The 17,296-nt window shown below is 54.0% G+C and overlaps 1 protein-coding gene across 4 annotated transcripts in view; it reads left to right on the top strand.

Moving 5' to 3' along the window:
• The window catches only part of LRRC20 (leucine rich repeat containing 20), a 92,125-nt gene that overhangs the window by 45,254 nt on the left and 29,575 nt on the right, over positions 1 to 17,296 (top strand). For 3 of the 4 annotated variants that reach the window (XR_006209059.1, XM_042960327.1, XM_007095727.3), the window contains exon 4: positions 15,897 to 16,064. The exons of the other annotated variant lie outside the window; for it this stretch is intronic. Coding sequence is in view for 2 of the 3 variants with exons in the window: in XM_042960327.1 (XP_042816261.1) it covers positions 15,897 to 16,064 (168 nt within the window). In the remaining variant the exon portion in view is untranslated. The remainder of the gene's footprint in view (positions 1 to 15,896; positions 16,065 to 17,296) is intronic. 4 annotated transcript variants of the gene reach the window in all.

The raw sequence follows: 17,296 nt of genomic DNA, 5'->3' as shown, positions 1-17,296 counted from the left end.
CGTATTCCTGGGGTCTCTCTGTGTATCCTGACTTCCTCTTGTAAGGACACCAAGCAGATTGGATTAGGGGCACCCTAACGGCCTCATTTGAACTTGGGCACCTCTTTAAAGACCTCACCTGCAAACACAGCCACACTAGGAGGTACTGGGAACTGGGACTTCCGCATAGGAATTTGGGAGGCGGGGGGAGACATCACTCAGCCCAAAATACTGGGGAGTCGGAAGCCTCCAGAGGAAATGGCTTGGAGGGGCCATTGGACAGAAGGAAAAGGGAGAGTTCCCAAGGCCTCCTTTAGGAAGATGGGAGGTATGTTTGGGAAATGGACTAAAATAAAAACAATACCAGATGGAACATTACAGAGCAGAGGATATGGCGTGTCATCGGCAACTGGTCTGAGCAAGTGAGTGGTCCTCAGAGAGTCCGTCAAGGAGGAGCCGGGGCAAGTGACCCCAAAGCAGGGGGAGACGGGGGCTGGGCGGGGGGGGGGGGGTGTTTCCCTCTGTTTCCCGCTTTGCCTCGGCCCACTGGCTTACTTTTCTTTTTGCTAATGGCACTGAGTGGATGAAGGAGGAGAGAAGAAGGCATCCAGAACTATTTGGGGAGAGCAGGGCAGACACTGAAGCCTTGCAGTGGTCAGTTAGGCGCTTTGGTTTTAGTCTGGGATCAGGCAGATCTCCTCTGTTGGGCACACATCTGGTTCCCCCTGCATAGCCCACCACTGGGATAGCGGGGCCTGGGAGGGTCCTTCTCACCTGAGTCATTCACAGGGGGCAGCTCCCCATTGCTGACGATCAAGAGTTCCTACCTGATACCAAGGTGGTGATCAGTTTGTGGCCTTTTACATCAGTTTTCGCCATCAGTCTTCAAGGATGTCTGTCCCCTGGGGTTTCCTGGCCGAGCTCCGTGGGGCCAAGGCCAAGACTGTGTGCACGCTGTGGGCAGTGGGTCAGCCCTCCCTAGCAGAGAATGAAAAGAATCCCAAGTATTATGGGCTTTAGCATTCGTTAGGCTAGAATCCCAGAGATAGGATTACCAAGGCCAGTGTTTCCAGGCTGTTGGTCTATACTATGAGGTCATCAAGCCCTGATGTCACCCTGAGCCTGGGGCCCACCAGGTGAGGAGCCTTGTGGTCAGGCTGAACCAGGACCCACAAGATGAGAGGCTGGGCTGTTGGATGTTCAAAGCATAGACGCCCAGTTCTGGGGCGTGATGTTTTCTGTTTCCCTCTGGGTCCACTCTCCATGCTGATCCTACCCTCTCTTACCCTCTGGCTGTGGTCAGGTGGGGCCAGTGGGGAGACCCCAGGAGGTCAGGGGAAGAGAGAGAAGAAGCTCAGTGAATTTATTCCCCTGGCACCGTGAGGTCCATCTCGGGCTGGCTGTGCCCCTTGTCCCGAGGTCACTTCTCTCGAGCCAGTGTTTATGTGACTGTCCTCCCAGGTTTCCTCTGGCTGGTGACAGCTCCCTGCTTCTAACCCGGGGTTCCTGCACAACCCCTCGAGGTTTCCCTACTGCTTCCTATACCTTTGTAAACAGTTCATTGCAAATAAAGCCTCCATGATTATCCTGAGTTGAGTGTTTCATCTGTTTCTGGTTGGGGCCCTGATGGATGCTCTTTGCCACTTATTAGCTCTGTCACCACAGGCAGGTTGTCTAACTATTCTTTGCCTCAGTTTCCCCCGTGGTATTGTAGACTCATACTGGTAAAGCCTTCACCTTGTAGGGATCCCGTGAAGATTGAATGAGTTAGTGCATGCACAGCCCTGGGAGCCGCTGCGCCCCCAGCATTATCCAACACAGTCTTTGTACACGGCCGTAGGTGTTCAAAACTACACACGGAATGGGCGAACGAATGACTTCTCACCGCACGGTCGGTCGGCAGAAGAGTGACCCCCCACAGATGTCCACGTCCTAGTTCTTGCCACCTGTGATTATATTACCTCACACAGCAAAAGAGGCTTTGCAGATGTGAATAAGTTGAGATCCTTGACATGGATTAAGTGGGAGGTGGGTGGATGTCCTTGTAGGGTCTTCATGAGAAGGCAGGAGGGCTAGAGAAGATGTGATGGTAGACACGGCCACTGGAGTGATGTGGCCACAAGCTTCTAGAAGCCGTTTCCGGCTTCGGTCAAGGCACGGACTCTCCCCCTAGAGCCTGCAGACGGTACATACCTCCCCGGCTTGGTTTTAGTCCTCTGAGACCATCTTGGCCTTCTGACCTCCAGCGCCGTAAGATGATACACTCGTGTTGTTTAAAGCCACCAAGTTGGGGGCAATTTGTTACAGCAGCAGTAGGAAACTGATACACAGCCGGAAGAGTTGGGAGGGGGGCTTCTGCCTCAGTGTCCCCACTTTGCTTGCTTACTCTGCTCTCCCACTTGACCTCACTGTGGAGCCAGGGCTGGTGCCCCAAAGGGGAAACCTTCTCCAAAGAGCCACCATGCCCGCCTTCCTCGGCTGCCCCGTTTCCCTCGGCGCCTCCAGCTTTTGGTCCCTCCTGTGGCACGCAGGCTAAAGGCGGGCAGGGCTCAAAACGACGCTCCATGGGTCTTGTTCAGACCCCGAGCAGGAGCCACTACCCCCACCGCTGTGAAAGAGGAGGCTGAACAGTCCCGGTGGGGTGGAACCTGAGGCCTGCTTCCCTGTCCAGCGAAGCCCGGGCCTGGGACACTGGTGAGACGTGGCCGGCTCTCCTTAGAACATCCAGGCAAGTGTGTGCTGCTCCAAGGGTACTGCTGGCGGCAGAAGAGCTGTTTCTTGGCTCTATTAACTGCACGTCAAACCACCTTACCATCTATTGGTTTAAAACAACAGTGTGCTATTTCCTCCAGCTCTGTGGGTCGGCTAGTCTCTGCTGGCGGTTCTGCTGGGGTCCCTCATCCTCCAGGGCCTCGCTCCCCGGGGCCTCTAACCTGCTTGGACTTCTTCACAGTGGCTGGGCTCCCAAGAGGAAGTGGCTGGTGCCGAGCTTGATGCCTGAACTTGGACGTCTCCTGAACGTCATTTCTGCTGTATTCTATTCATCAGAGCGCTCGCAGGGCCAGCCCAGAATCCAGAGGTGGGAACGAGTCTCTGCCTTGTGACGGGAGTTGCCCCAGAGTCTCAGCCCAAAAGGCCTACAGCCCTCTGTGGATGGCTTTTGTGGTTTGTTAGCCAGACCTCTGATGGATGGCACTTCTGTCATTCTTTATGCGCTCAGCTATTTGTGGCCGCTCTTTGGCAGCCACTTTGCTAAGAGCTGTGAGGAACTACCAGACCCTGGCATTTCCAAGCTGTGTGACCTTAGGCAAATTATCGAACCACTTTGAGCTTTCATTTTCTCATCCTAAACGGGACATAATAGTAATACATCGTGGAAAGTGTGTAAATCTCATAGGCTGTTAATTTGTTCACTTCATTTGTAAATCCTTATAAACCAAACTGTGTCCTTTTTCCTGGAAGGTGACAATAAATAAATAAAATAAGTTCCCTTTGGAGGGGTCTTAGAGGCACCCTGGAGAGCTATTCCTGCCACACAAGCAGGAGAACGTCTCTATCCTGCACCTCGCCAACCCCCGGAAGCCAGCAGACCCAGGACTCGTGTACGTACCTGGGGCCCTGGGACATCTGCAGCTCAGCATAGGCTCTGATGCCTCAGTCCCGCAGCGCCCCAGCAAACATGTCCCGCTCCCCGTGTGACAGGGGGCTTTGTCATTCCCCTTCATTTCCCTGTTCCGAGCCCTCCTTCGCTCCTGGCTCTGAGATTTAAGAGTTTCCATCCCTCCTCTGCCCTTCTTACCCACTTCTCGTACGTTTCTCTAGTTGGTATAAAACTCCAAGGCTTCATTTGAGGTTCCTGCTATTTGTTTTGAACGGGCAACGGATGCACACTGTATGGTATTCCAAGGCTCAGAGAGGGAAATAGCGAAACAGAAGTCTGCCTGTTCCTCCCATCCCCAGATATCCATTTCCTGTACCCAGAGGCACCTGCTCTTACCAGTTCTAGAGAGGCTCCGTGCCAGTGTGAACACGCCAGTGTGAACACACGTGTATTTAATGTCGGTAGCACTTACAGGATGAGGTCAGTAGTGTTATCAGCTCTTTGTTTCAGATGAGGAACCCTGAGGCAAGAAAGGGTTTAATTAAATAACTTGCCCGAGGCCACGCCACGAGGACAAAGGGTCAGATCTGCGGGTCCACATCCAGAGCTCCTCTGTGAAGCTCCTTTGTAGGGTGTGTGAACTGTTTTTGCGATTTGTGTTTATCTCCTAGCAACGTGTGTTAGAAAGTGGTCCATGTCAGTACAATGAGAGTCCCCTTATTCTTTTCACGAGGCAGATGGTTAGCACTTCGTCTTAGTTATTTCCAGACCTGGTTAGATGAGTTTTCTCATCCCTTCCTTCCTTCCATCCACGTAGATGTGGCTTTTGGAAACTTGGCTCTTGTCTCTTCGCCCCTCTGCCCACTGTGGACAGCAGCTTTCTGTGCTGAGCATGGACCAATTGAAGGTCACCTACTGCCTCACTCCAGGAGCTGACTGCCCTACAGGGGGGCCCTCATAGGCAGCAAGCTACATGATTGCTCACTGACGCAGGGTCACAGCCACGGTGCTGGCTGATCCTCAGTGGGCAGGTATTTTTGGAGCTGGCACCTTCCCTCCCTGCCCGGCTACGTAATTACTACAGGCCAGCCTCATCTGTCCTTTAATGGAACCAGCAGGCTTCCTCTGTCTGCTGGGGTCAGTCCTAGGCCTCTGAGTCACACTTGGCAACTGTCCAAGATACGGATGATACACGGAAGTAATAAGAAAAGCTTGGGGAAGGAGAGGTCCATTAAACAGACACCGGAAACCACAATTTACTAAGGATAACAAATAAGGGAATGTCACGATGGGCTGTTCTCAGGCTGTGGACAGTCTTGGGAGCCGGATGGAATAAGGTCTTCTCCCAGGGCCCCTGTCCATTCTGGGAGCCCAGGTTGTTTGGCTCTGAACCCTGATGTAAGAGAGCAGAAAGAAGCATGTGGAGTCCCATTAACGCAGCCCCCTGGGACCAGAGGACCTCCGCCCTCTCTGTCGAAGAGAGAGGCTGGCGGGGCCTGGGCATTGTTGTGACACCGCCACGAAAAAGAGTATATCGTGGCCCCAGGGCTGAGAAGCAAAGCCAGCTTGGCTGCAGGTATGATTTCTTTTTGAAGCTTAGCCTACCAGCCAATCAGGTGGCTGGGGCTCTCATCCACACTTCTGTTCTCCCTTTGAAGTGGAGATGGCAGAGAAAACCTCAAGTGCCAAGGGTAGGGTGAGATAAAGTCGCGGGAGTTCAACAGGACTGGGACTTTAGGTGTGGTGGATTCGATCCCAAGAAACCTGTTTTCTTAGTCCTCCCATGGTGACGGGGGCCTGGAAGCTGTTCCACGGTTTGGTCTCCACTCAAAAGCTACCGAGTCTATTATGAACAGTATTGCACTCATAAATTTGACATAAATTCTCTAGGCCCAGGTGATTGCACTGGAGAATTCTATCAAACTTTTAAACAAGAATTAACATCAGTTTTACATAGTCTCTGCCAGAAAATAGAAGAGAGGGGCATGCTCTCCAACCCATGCTATGAAGCCAGCAGTGCCTTGATGCCAAATTTAGATAAAGACGGTACGAAAAGAAAACTATAGGCCAACGTGTCTCATGAGCTAAGACACAAAAATTTTTAGCAAACAATTAGTGATCAAATACAGCAACATACAAAAGAATTGTATGCCGTGACCAAGTGGGGTTTACTCATTTTTCCAGAGGTACAAGTTTGGCTCAACATTTGAAAACCCAGTCAGTGTTCCCCATCCTATCAAAAGCTAACAAAGAAGAATCCTGTGATTCTCTCTGTTGACAAAAAGGAAGCACTTGACCAACTAGGCAAACAAGAGAAGTACCTCAAGGTGGTAAAGAACATCTGTAAACGTCCTATAGCTGACATCAGACTTACCGATGAAGCGTTTGTTTTCCCTGTAAGTTTGAGAACAAGGCAAGGATGTCTGCCCTCATCCTGAAAGTTTCAACTACTGCAGCAAGACGGGAAAAAGAAATAAAAGTATAGATTGGAAGCGAAGAAATAAAACCGCCCCTGTTTGCAGACGGCATGATTGCCGCATAGAAAACCGCGAAATCTACAAAAACGAAACCCTCCTAGGACTCGTAAACGCGTTCGGCAAGTTCCCAGGGATACAAAGTCTACACAAAACGCGCACACGTTTTCCCAAAATGCTTTCCGTGGCTTCCTGTCTCACGAAGAGTCAACCCACTATCTTCCCGGGGTCTCAGACCCTGCCTAACCTGGTTGCAGCCTCACGTCTACCACTTTTCTCCCTGCACTCCGCACTCTGGGCACACTGACCCCTTTTCTGTTCCTCAGATGCGTCAAGTTCTTTCCTACCTCGGGGCCTTTGTACTTGTTATTCCTGATAGCTTTCCCCTGGACTCTTCACACACTAGTTCCTTCTCATTCTTCATTCTGGTCACAAATACCTTCCTAGCAATCTGAAATAATCTTCTTTCCTTATTTGTCTTTGTTCCTTACCCACCGCACCCCCTCCCCCCCCGCCCCGGCCCCACCGTTGGTGTGTAAATTGTTAAGGGAAGGAACTAGTGTTCGCCATGACTTCCCCCACAATCACGCAGGAGCTGCCATATGGGAGGTGCTGAGTGAGAGAGTGAAGGCTGTTTTGGTATCACTGTGTCTCAGTGACTTTCCCGTAAGTCATGTGTCCCAGCTGCATCCACCTTCTTCGTGATTTTCCCTTTCTGTTTCTGCTTTAAAGTTCGCTTTCAATTTTGGTTCCCATAAAGGCTCCAGAATCCAAGAACTAAGCCCCATGGGTATTGTACCTCCCTCACAGAAATTCCATTTATTGCATGCTTTTGCTTGCCAAAGATTATCCTTTTTTCATGTTCAAGTGCTGGGCTGAGCGCCTAGGGGGTGCTTAATGACTCACACATCACACGGCACCTCTGCCATTCACAGCCCCCTCAGGGCATCCTCTCATCCCTGCTGTAAATGGGCAGGGAAGACCTCCTCATAGGGCTGTCCGGGGGAGAGGGAGGGCCCACGGACACAGGAGGAGGTAGACTAGAACCAGCCCCTCCGGCTTCTGCCCCCTTCCCTCATTCAGCACGACATAAACAGGTTTGCTGAGTACCCTGAGAACAGATGTCGCAGAGATTCAGGATGCCACCCTGGAAAAAGCTGGGTACGCGGATGGCCCACTTCCTTTGGGGGGTGTGGCTGGGGTTCAAGCCCTGGTATTGGGAGTTGGGAGAGGAAAGTCAAATATCTGGGGGGAGAGGTTGGGGTTCGACCTTGGACAAGTCATTTCCTCTCTCTGCAAACTGGGGGTAATAGGTTATGATAAAATGAAAATGCTGCTTGGCTGTAAACCCTTAGAACAAGTACCCGGAACATACTAGCGTCCATAGGCGTTAACTACCATTATTCATTTTTGTTAGAAGCCCCATACCCAGGGAGCTACACTTCTAGTGTCCAGCAGAAGAGCTCTTCCCTAGAATCCCTCCCCCACAAGCCGAGCGCTTTAGCACGTGCCGAATGCAGCAGACCAGGGAGCCTCTGGGTTCCCTTTGAAGCTCCGTAATGGAGAGTCTCCCCTTCCCTGCCAAGGTTCAGTCCAGCCTCGTTGATGACCTTGCTGCAGTTAAGGACCTGAACGCCAAGGGCATGAGCCCTGCCCACCCAGCTGCTACTCCCTCTACAACTTTTGCTCTTCAGAAAAGTTTCTGAACTGTGAGAGAGGCCGCCTTTCAGACAGATCCAGCCCCTCCTCCTCGCAGCTGAGTCTTTTCTGGGAGCCTGTTGCTGAAGAGACAGACTTCAGAGAGCAGCCTTCCCTGGGGAACATGAAGCCGGGACTAGGGGGTGATTTTGTATCCACAAGTCTGAATCTTTAGAGCAGCGATCTCCAGAGGATGCACCAAGCAATGACTTGGAAAGCTGCCTAAGTTCTCTTGAAGGAAAAAGGCAGGTCTCAAAAGAGTACATAGTCTATGATTGCATTTGTGTTTTTTAATGTTTTATTTATTTTTGAGAGAGCATGAGCAGGGGAGGGGCAGAGAGAGAGGGAGACAGAATCCGAAGCAGGCTCCAGGCTCTGAGCTTGTCGGCACAGAGCCTGATGCAGGGATTGAACTTGTGAAATGATGACCTGAGCTATAGACAGACGATTAACCGACTGAGCCACCCAGGCGCCCCTACCTTTTTGTTTTTTTAAACAATGCTGGTCCATCCATTAGTCTACCCATCTGTCCATCCATCTGTTAGTACGTACACAGAAAAATATGGAAGATTGAATTCCAAACAACTCTGGTACTCCCTAGGGGTGGAAACACATACAATTTTCATTTTTCTGTGTTCCATATTTTTGTGATGTCTGTATTTCTACGGTGAGCATGCACTGCCTTTGTAAGCAGAAAATACATTTAAAGGTAAACCAGCCGTACCGGTCAGGGTAGGCCAGTCTCGCATGAGGAACAAATAATCCCAAATCTCAGTGGCTAGAACAAGGATTGGAGTTACAGTTGTCACAGCGGCTGGTTTCTGTGAAAGCTATCAGCACCGCGCAGGGCTAGGCTCCCTGCCACCTTCAGTAGCGATTGAGGACTGGGCCGTGACTTTCCTCCAGCGTGTAGCTCCACAGTAGCACATGCAGGGTCTGTGCACAGATGCCCCCTGTGTTCCGGGAGATTCGCAGATAAGGGAACGGGGAGATCCAATGACTGTCCCCTTTCCTCAGGGAATGGCAGGGTGGGGGGCATCCAGACACCAAGGTTGGGGCAAGGCTAGGTGGGGCCGCGGGGGAGCGGAATCTGAGGAAGATCAGCCCGGGGCTTCTCCACCACCAGGTGGGGGAAGCTTTTCATCGGACTGATGTCATTTTCACCACTGCTCAGTGCATCCCGCCGGGTCTCTTTCTTGCTATTCAGTAGCTTTTCTCTGCACCTCTTTATCTTGCTCCAGCTGTGAGTCAAGAGCTCTGCCTACCCCCTTCCTTTGCGTGCTGTTAGTGTGAACTTCACCCAGAGGCTTTTGTGAGATCACAGCCACTCCTCTTAGGACTGGGGGAGGAGCAGGACAGGAACCCCCTCTGCCCGAGGTGGAGCCCAGAACTGCTGAACAGTACTTCCAGGTCCAGTAGATGCAAAGACCTGCCCCTAATCAAACCTCTGCTCGCTCCAGTTCCCAGGCACCCTGGGCAGGCCGCCACGCTTGTATAACATGATTTATGTCCTTTCTCTTTCCTTCACCTTAGGAAAGGACAGAGTTAGTGTTTATTGAACACCCACCACATGCCAAGTGCTATACACATATCCCCTCCTTCAGTGTTCCTGGCAACACAGAGGTTAAGTTTTATCATCTCATTTTTTTCGAGATGAAGCGACTCAGAGAGGTTTGGTGATAGGCCCACCGTCACACAGCTAGTAAGTGGGGCAGCTAAAATCTGATACTGGATCTAGCTCCAAAAACATCATGGGCTGCCTCCAAAAGGGTAGGCAAAAGACTTTATAAGCAGTGTTGAATGGAGAGAATGATGGCTGAGATTGGAGAGGCTCAGACCGTGACAGATCCATGAAAGGCTCATTCGTCCAAGCTTTACAAAATGTCAAGTCCCTACATTTTGATGCCCCAGGTATCAGAAGGCCAAGACTGCTCCATCACCCAGCATGGTTAATTAAAAAGTACAAGCCCAACAAGGCATTCCTGCCTCCAGAAAGGTTTGCTCAAGAACCGCTCTGAACGGAGGGCTCTTCTTCCTAAGCTCTCTGACCCTCATAACTTTCCATTTTGCCTCCATTTGGTTGTTCTGGAAAAGGGCAATACTCACTCCTGTCAAATTACACCTGACTGCTCACATTCATGCACACCGTGCTGCGGGGTTAGCCCTGTGCTAGGCTGGGAGCAGCGGGCAGCATTTGAGGAGTTTCTGGCCTAATCAGCCTACAGCAGTTCCTTTGTTTCTTGTCAAGTGTTTCCCGAGTGCCCTCTCTGTGTCAGGCCTTGTGCTGGGCACACAGGATACGAGGATGCACCTCAGGGGTCCTGGCCCTCGAGGGGCCTCTGGCCCGGCCTTGGGTCCTGGTTTGGTAACTCACTTGTCTTTTTCCTTGGAGTTCAACTTTAACGCTTCCGTGTCCTCTTTGGTGGACCATGCCGACACCGCCCGCCTGCCTGCCTGGGGTTCTTGCACCTCATCCGGCTCTGCCTGCTTCCCCGTTTGCTGGGTTCCTCTGGCCCCTTCCTTCTCTCCCTGGCCCAGCAGTACCTGGTTACCCACCGCAGAGGAGCATTGCCTCTTTGGCCTGGGCTGTATCGATGAGACACTGGAGCCGGGCCACACACATACCTACTTGCCATCCTCAGCATGATCTCCTCAAACCTGGACGTAAGCAGCAGGTACCCACCGGCCTACGAAGCAAACCTGTCTGAGGTGCAGGAAAGAAAGCCCCTCTGGTCATTCTGGATACCTCCGTTCAAGGATGTCGTGGCCCCTAAACTAGCCTCAGTAATGATGTCCACGTTGCTACCTTGAAAAGGGGTGAACGACGGCTGAGGGCTTCCTAGACTGGCTGTACCCCTCAGTTTTTGTGTTCGGGGCACTGGGCGGAGCCTTCCTGCAGCTCACCTTCCTAGACTAGATGGCCCGTCTCTACCGTCCCCGACTGACTGATGGCAGCGTGTTCTCATGCTGAGCAGCAGAGACGGCCGGCAAGTGAGGCTTCTGCTAGTCAGGGATGCTCCCTCGGGGTTCCTGCAGTGGGAGCAGGCTGTGGGGGTGGGGTGCCAGGTGAGGCCGCTGAGACCCCCAGGGAGCACCCCACCCACGGGCCCTGACTGTGCAGGCTGCACAGGGAGGCAGGCTCCTGCAAGGCTCTCGGAAGCTGTCTGTAGCGGTGGATGCTTCGCACGGTACCCAGCCATCTTGGGGCTGTCGTTAGACCCACACCCCGCAGGGTTTGATAAAAGGCTTTTTTTAAACAGCAGTCCTGAACATGTCAAAGACTCAGGATTACAGAGCCAAGAAAGGGAAGATTCTCTTTCCCACCCACCGCAGCAGTTGTCCCAGTTGCCTCCCCCTCCCCCCCCCCCCCCCCCCCCCCCGCTGTGGGGTCTGGCCCTGGGGTATAAAGGGACAGGGCCAGCAGGTGGTGGGTCCCCTGACAGCTCGTGTGCTGTGCGGCTGTGATGCTGGGACTGTACTTGTCAGCTCCCCACTGGTCGGTGCTCCAGACACCTGCTCCCCAGAGGCCTCGGGACCCTGAGAGGCTGTCTGAAGCAGGAGAGGATGGTCTTGTGTTCACTATAGCTTCAGGCGAAGGGCGTTCTCTTCTCTTCCAAGCCCACGTTTGGGCAGTTAGGAATACGAACTTAGCAGGCAACTCATTACTAATTGGATTACTGCCTTCACCAGGTACCCGGCATGGTTTGCCTAGCTGTCTGCCTACCCGTCTGTCTCACATACTTACGTCACACTTGCTGTGTGCCTAGCACTGTTCAAAGCCTTTTTCGTGCCTTAACTCACTAAATTCACAGCAGCCCTGTAGCAGAGTCCGGTACTGTCCTCACCCTACAGACGAAGAGACTGAGGCAGAGGTAGATAAACAATTTGCCCAAGGTCACATAGTCTGGAAGGGGCGGAGTCCAACTCCGAACCCACAAACACCAGGCCCCAGAGCCTGGCTTTGTCACACCCCCGTGCCATATGGTCACTTAGCCACGGGAGGGGGCGGGGCTGTACCCCGATCTCACCGGTGTGGCCCAGCCGGTGAGGTCTGCCGGAGGAATGCGGCAGCAAGGCAGGGTCCAGTGCCCAGGTGTGAGGAAGCTTTCCCAGAGTTGGCATTCCCTGCCACGGCAATGAAACAAACCTGGGGACAGTTGAGAACGTTGGCCACCTCCCCGTGCATAACACCGACTGGCACCTGCCAGCGAGCTCGGCAAATGGAGCAGTGCCCTCAAAGCTGCCCTCTTCGTCGCCAGCAGCGGCCCCGTGGAGGCCAGACCGGCTCCCTGAGTGGCCCACTGCAGGCCCCACCCGCACTTGGACTGTGAGTGGGGGATATGGGGGTGCGCTGGCAGCCAGACTGCCCAGAGGGTAGCAGGCACGTTCTTAGAAAAGGGGGGCTTAGGGAAACACACCCAACAGGAACTGAACAGCCAGGAAAACTGGGCCAGTTCTCGTCTGAGAACAAATGTCCGTTGCAGGCAGGTGGCTTCGGAGACACTTCATGAGGCAGCCACCCCCCTGCCTGGGATGCTCTCCCCACACACCCCTCCGCCGGTGTAAGTGCGCCTGGGGCCCAGATCCCTCATTTGGCAACAGCCTCCAGGGAGAAGTGAATAACACTGTTCTTCTGGAAAGTAATGTTTTTTTTTTTTTCCCATTTTTATGTAATAACAAAGAACAACTCAGTTTGAGAAAAAACAATGTATAAGTGGAATAGAAGTTTGGCAGAATCGGGAGGCTGATACTCAGAATCGTTTATTTATTCATTCGTGCACTGGTCAGATACTGAGTAATCAGCATGTACCGGGTGCCGTGCTGTGGACATTTCTCTACGGCAGAGCAAAGCCCCGCTGTCGTGCGGCTCCCATTCTTGTGGACAGGTGGCCAGTGTACAAATAGGTCAGCAGAGTTAGGTGATGATGGTTGCTGTGGAGGTAAACACTGCAGGGGAGAGCACCCTGCTTTAGACAGGGTGACATTTGAGCAAGGACACACATGAAATGGTGCACAAGCACTGCGAATATACTGGTCAAGAACATTCTGGAAAGAGAAGACTACAAGTGCAAAGCAGCATGCTCGACGTGGCCGGCAGAGGCAAGCCCGGGAAGCACTGGACTGGACGCTTTCCCGCCTCTCTTCCAACACAGCGGCCTTATAACTGTGATCTGAATAGGGACATTTTCTGGTTTAAGGTGTGGTTATCTAACAGCCTGGCCGCTAGGGGGGTGCGGAGTTTGTGGGGGGCAAGCAGTGGTTCTCTGGAGGTGGGAAAATGAGAGGCAGGCCAGCCAGGCCCCCTGCATTATCTGTTTGCTCCCTGGGTGAGGGGTGGGAAGAGTCATTGTGCATCAAGTATTTCCTGAGCGACCACCGGGTAGCCCCTCAGAGGGCTGGACGTAGGGAACAAGATGAACCAGATACAGTTCTTGCCGGCCTGAGGCCCAGCGTGGCAGAGCAGGGGCCTGCGGGTGGCGTGGGTGCAGAGAGCCCATGGGCCGGGGCTCTGCTCTCACTGCCAAACCTTGGGAGGAGGCGTTGGCACCTGAGGGCAGCTCATCCCCCACAGCTCAGGGCTCTATCCTGGAGGGTCAGAGGGAGGAGCGTGGAGCACGGAGGGAGGAGCAGGGCCAGCCTGGTGGGGCCCAGTGCAAAATGAAAACGCAGGATCCTCTTTCAGAAAGCAGTGCCATTAAAGGAACCATTAAAGGAACATAAGCTTTTTCTTTTTTCCGAGGTCTCTCTCAGGGTGTCGTGGTACTTCTTATTTGCCATTTAATGTCCTTCTAATGAAAGAGCAATCAAAACTTTAAATTATTAGCGTGGATTTTAACCATCTTTTTATTTATGTTCATTTATTTTTGAGAGAGAGAGAGACAGAGCACGAGCTGGGCAGGGGAGAGAGAGACGGAGGCACAGAATCCGAAGCAGGCTACAGGCTCTGAGCTGTCAGCGCAGAGCCCGACGCAGGGCTTGAACTCCCCAGCCGTGAGATCATGACCTGAGCCAAAGTCGGTCGCTTAACCAGCTGAGCCACGCAGGCGCCCCTTATCATCCATCTTTATGCAGTACAAGGCCAGTTTTAGATGTGCGTATCAGAGCATTTAACTTGTGTGTAGTAAGATTACACAATTCATATTTTGTGACTCGTTTCTAGAGGGGGCCTTTTGTGGGCCAGGAGGACGAATTCAAGCCAGACTCAGGAAGGTTGTCAGGAGGAAGGCAGGAAGTGCAGCCTCTCGTCAGCGTCTAGGGTGTCCCTGCCCCCATGATGCAGGGCACGTGCACATGAACCTTCAGGCCTGACAGCCCCCACAGCACACTGGACCTCCACACTTTGTCCTGGCCGGGGACAGGATGTAGGGAGCTGCAGCCAGGCAGCTCAAGGATCTTTAAACCTCAGCCTCGGGATGTGTTCGAACCTGGGTCGGGGTGGGTGAGAGGCTCCCTCCTGCCTAGACTCATCCTCCAGCTGCCACCCACTGGACATACTTTGGTGATGCCAGCCAGGGGGCAGGGAGTGTGGGGGACAGCTGGCACCATGTTCCAGCCGAGATGCCGTGGGCACACGTGCCCGGCTGATGTTCCTTGTGCCCAGGCCCCTGCCGGGGACAGAGAGCTCACACAGTTGCAGAGCAGGGGTGAAGAGGGGAAGACCAGCCTGCCTTGGGGCACCGGAGGCAGAAGAGCAGCCTGTGCTGAGAGGACCAGGCATGACCTGACACCCCATGACTCTGGCTCTTTGTAAGACACAGATTCCAGGATAAATTTATTAGGACTTTGAAGGTAGTTCGATCTCCGGTGTGGGACCCTCCTGAACCTAGGACCTCATGTGATTGCACTGGTCACAGACCCACAAAGCTGGCCCTGGGAAGAAGAGCTGAGGTCATTCCTCAGGTCGCTTGGCATTTCTGGGCATCGGTTTCCTCTAGGTGACACAAGATGACAGGGTTCACCTGAGTCATGTAGCAGAGGAGGGGCTCACTCAAGGTCACGTGTGGACAGGGGCTGGGAAAGCCCCGGAAACCAAGGCCTCCGCTGGCCCAGCCTCTTTATCTTGGGCTCACGGCAGTTCTGCTTCTCGGTCTCCCCCACACTCCAGCCGCCAGCCGGCTTCCACTGCTCCCTTAGGTCCTTCCCTAATGTTAATTGAGCACCTACATGTGCCAGCCATGTGCTGGCGTATGCCTGGTCTTCACACAGCCCTGTGCTGTGATGGTAATAGCAGGGCATGTGAATGCGAACTTTGTGCCGGCCACCATGCCAGGTGCTTTACCCATGCTCCCGGATTCAAGCCTCCAACAACCCTGTGAGGCACTTACTATTATTAGTCCCTTCCTGTAGATGAACAAACTGAGACCTAATGTGGTTAGATAACTGAGTGAACAACTCTCAGGCAAGGTTTGAACCAGGCCGTGGGGACCCCCGATCCCCCCCACTCTTAAGCCCTGCGTTATGCTACCTCCCCGTTGACGCTTGGTTTCTGCCCCTCATGCCTGTCCTTGCCCAGGGCCCCCCAGGACCTCCCAAGGCTTCTCTCTGTAGAACACATTTCAGCTTCGGCTTCTACCATGGCCAGCCCTGCCTTAACCAGATCCCCAAGGGAGGGACTCCCATAGGCCCAGCTCACCTTCTTCCCGGGTTCCTGCATGGGTCACTGGCTGGCTCTCAGAGCAGCCGCTGTCGGGTGGGAACCCACGCTCATCTGGCCAGTTGGGGCTGAATAGGGGAGTGGGGTCACGTGACATAGAAAGACCTTGGCTGCCCCTGGCTGCTCCTTGAGCAGGGAGGGTGGTAGAAAGTGGTGTCCCTCAGCTGGGCTGTGGGTGTGGGTGTGTCCAGGGACCTGTTCTCTCGACGCCCAGAGTTGAGGCCTTGTCTGAGGAAGCGAGGAGCCAGCCCGTCCTGACCCTTTGTCTAAGCCACGCTTTGGTTGGGAGAGCCTTCCATTCTGGATCCCAAAGCGGAGAGCCCAGCTGGCATGGTGGGGCGGGCCCTCCTCCTGTGCACACATGCGGCAAGCCCCTTAAGGGGTCTGCCTCCATGGCTGGGGTTGCCTCTCTGCCTTCCTGGCCCAGGTGCCGCTGTCCCTGTCATCTGCCCCCATTCACCCGTCCTTCTCTTCCTTCCTCACACGGCAGAGCTCCGCCTGGAAGGGAACTTCCTGCACCGGCTCCCCAACGAGGTCAGTACCCTGCAGCACCTCAAGGCCATCGACCTCTCCCGGAACCAGTTCCGTGACTTCCCCGAGCAGCTCACTACCCTGCCAGCTCTAGAGACCATCAACCTGGAGGAGAACGACATCGTGGGTGAGCGGCCCCGGCCGTGTGGGCCCCGCGCCTCCCACTGTCTGCAGTTCCTCCCTCTGCCCTCCCTTTCCGCAGGGGCTCACGGGGTCACAGGGCACAGACATGGGGCTCCGGGGTCAGACTTGCACAGACATAAAGGCCAGGGTGAGCCTCCCAGTCTGAGACACCTGAGCACGGGGCACTGAGCCCGGGAAGGGAACCATTTTGAGGCCCTGCCACCTGCTGGGGCTGGGTTGCACACCTGGCAGGTAGAAGGCCTGGGCTTCCTCACAGCCTTCCCTGAACCAGCGGGCCACCCCGGTCTACGAGCTCTCTCTTGCATCTCCATCTGCTGGTCTGGGCTGCCTCCCAGACCCTCCGGCTTGAACCTTATATACATCTCCTTCCACCTAAGTTCCCCATCTCCCTCCCTGGACTCCACAGTGAGCTCCTCACTGGTAGTGAGCAGGGGCCGCCAGGCAAATGTGTTCAGAGCAGGGCCTCTGTGCCTAACGTTGCACGCCTACACTCCCCCCAGGGAACCCAAGGGTCTCCACCCTGGGTTCAGAGTGCCTTCTGCACACGGCAGGCCCAGCGGGTGGTCCTTTCCTCCTTGTGGGCAGTTCCCCCGGGCATCCTCCCCAGCTGCTCACCAGGGCCCCTCTGCCCTCCTCCTCGGCTCCCTCGTCTGGCTGCCTTGGCTCCCTCAGAAGCCCCTCTTCAGCCCTGTTTCTCGGGCCCTCTCACGTCACGTCTGATGTTGGCAGTGTCAGTAATAACCCCTTCTGGTTCTGCTTTTACTTCTGTAATTGCTTTCACAGCCATTATGCCATTTGACTAAAAGCAAGAGCTTTCTAGTGGTTTGGAGCTGGATGGAGAGCGCCTGCCTCCCGCACGTGCTGAGTATCCCCTCTGTCGGGGATGCTGCCTGCAGTACCCTGGCCGGGGCGGGGGGTCAGGACCAGGTAACCTCTGAGGTTTGGAATCCGTTCTTTTACAGATGAGTAAACTGAGGCTCAGAGAAGTTATGAGAGCCCATCAGGTTGCACAGTGAGACTCCAGAAGTGCCAGGTCGAGTATACAAGACTTGGCTCCGTGTCTAGGATGGGGTTCCTTGTCTGGTCCCTGGGAAGGCCCTGGGGATGCGCTCTGGTTTGGACTTTTCCCTCCCAAGACCAGGATCCCTGAGTGCCTTTGGCCCCGAGGTGGCTCCCCAGTCCCTTAAGCCCTTGTGCTGTCTTTAGGTGGAAGGA

The sequence above is a fragment of the Panthera tigris genome, chromosome D2, assembly GCF_018350195.1.
Source record: "Panthera tigris isolate Pti1 chromosome D2, P.tigris_Pti1_mat1.1, whole genome shotgun sequence".
Classification (NCBI taxonomy): Eukaryota; Metazoa; Chordata; class Mammalia; order Carnivora; family Felidae; genus Panthera; species Panthera tigris.
The sequence above is the reverse complement of the archived record's forward strand: the minus strand, read 5'-3'. Positions and strand labels throughout refer to the sequence as shown.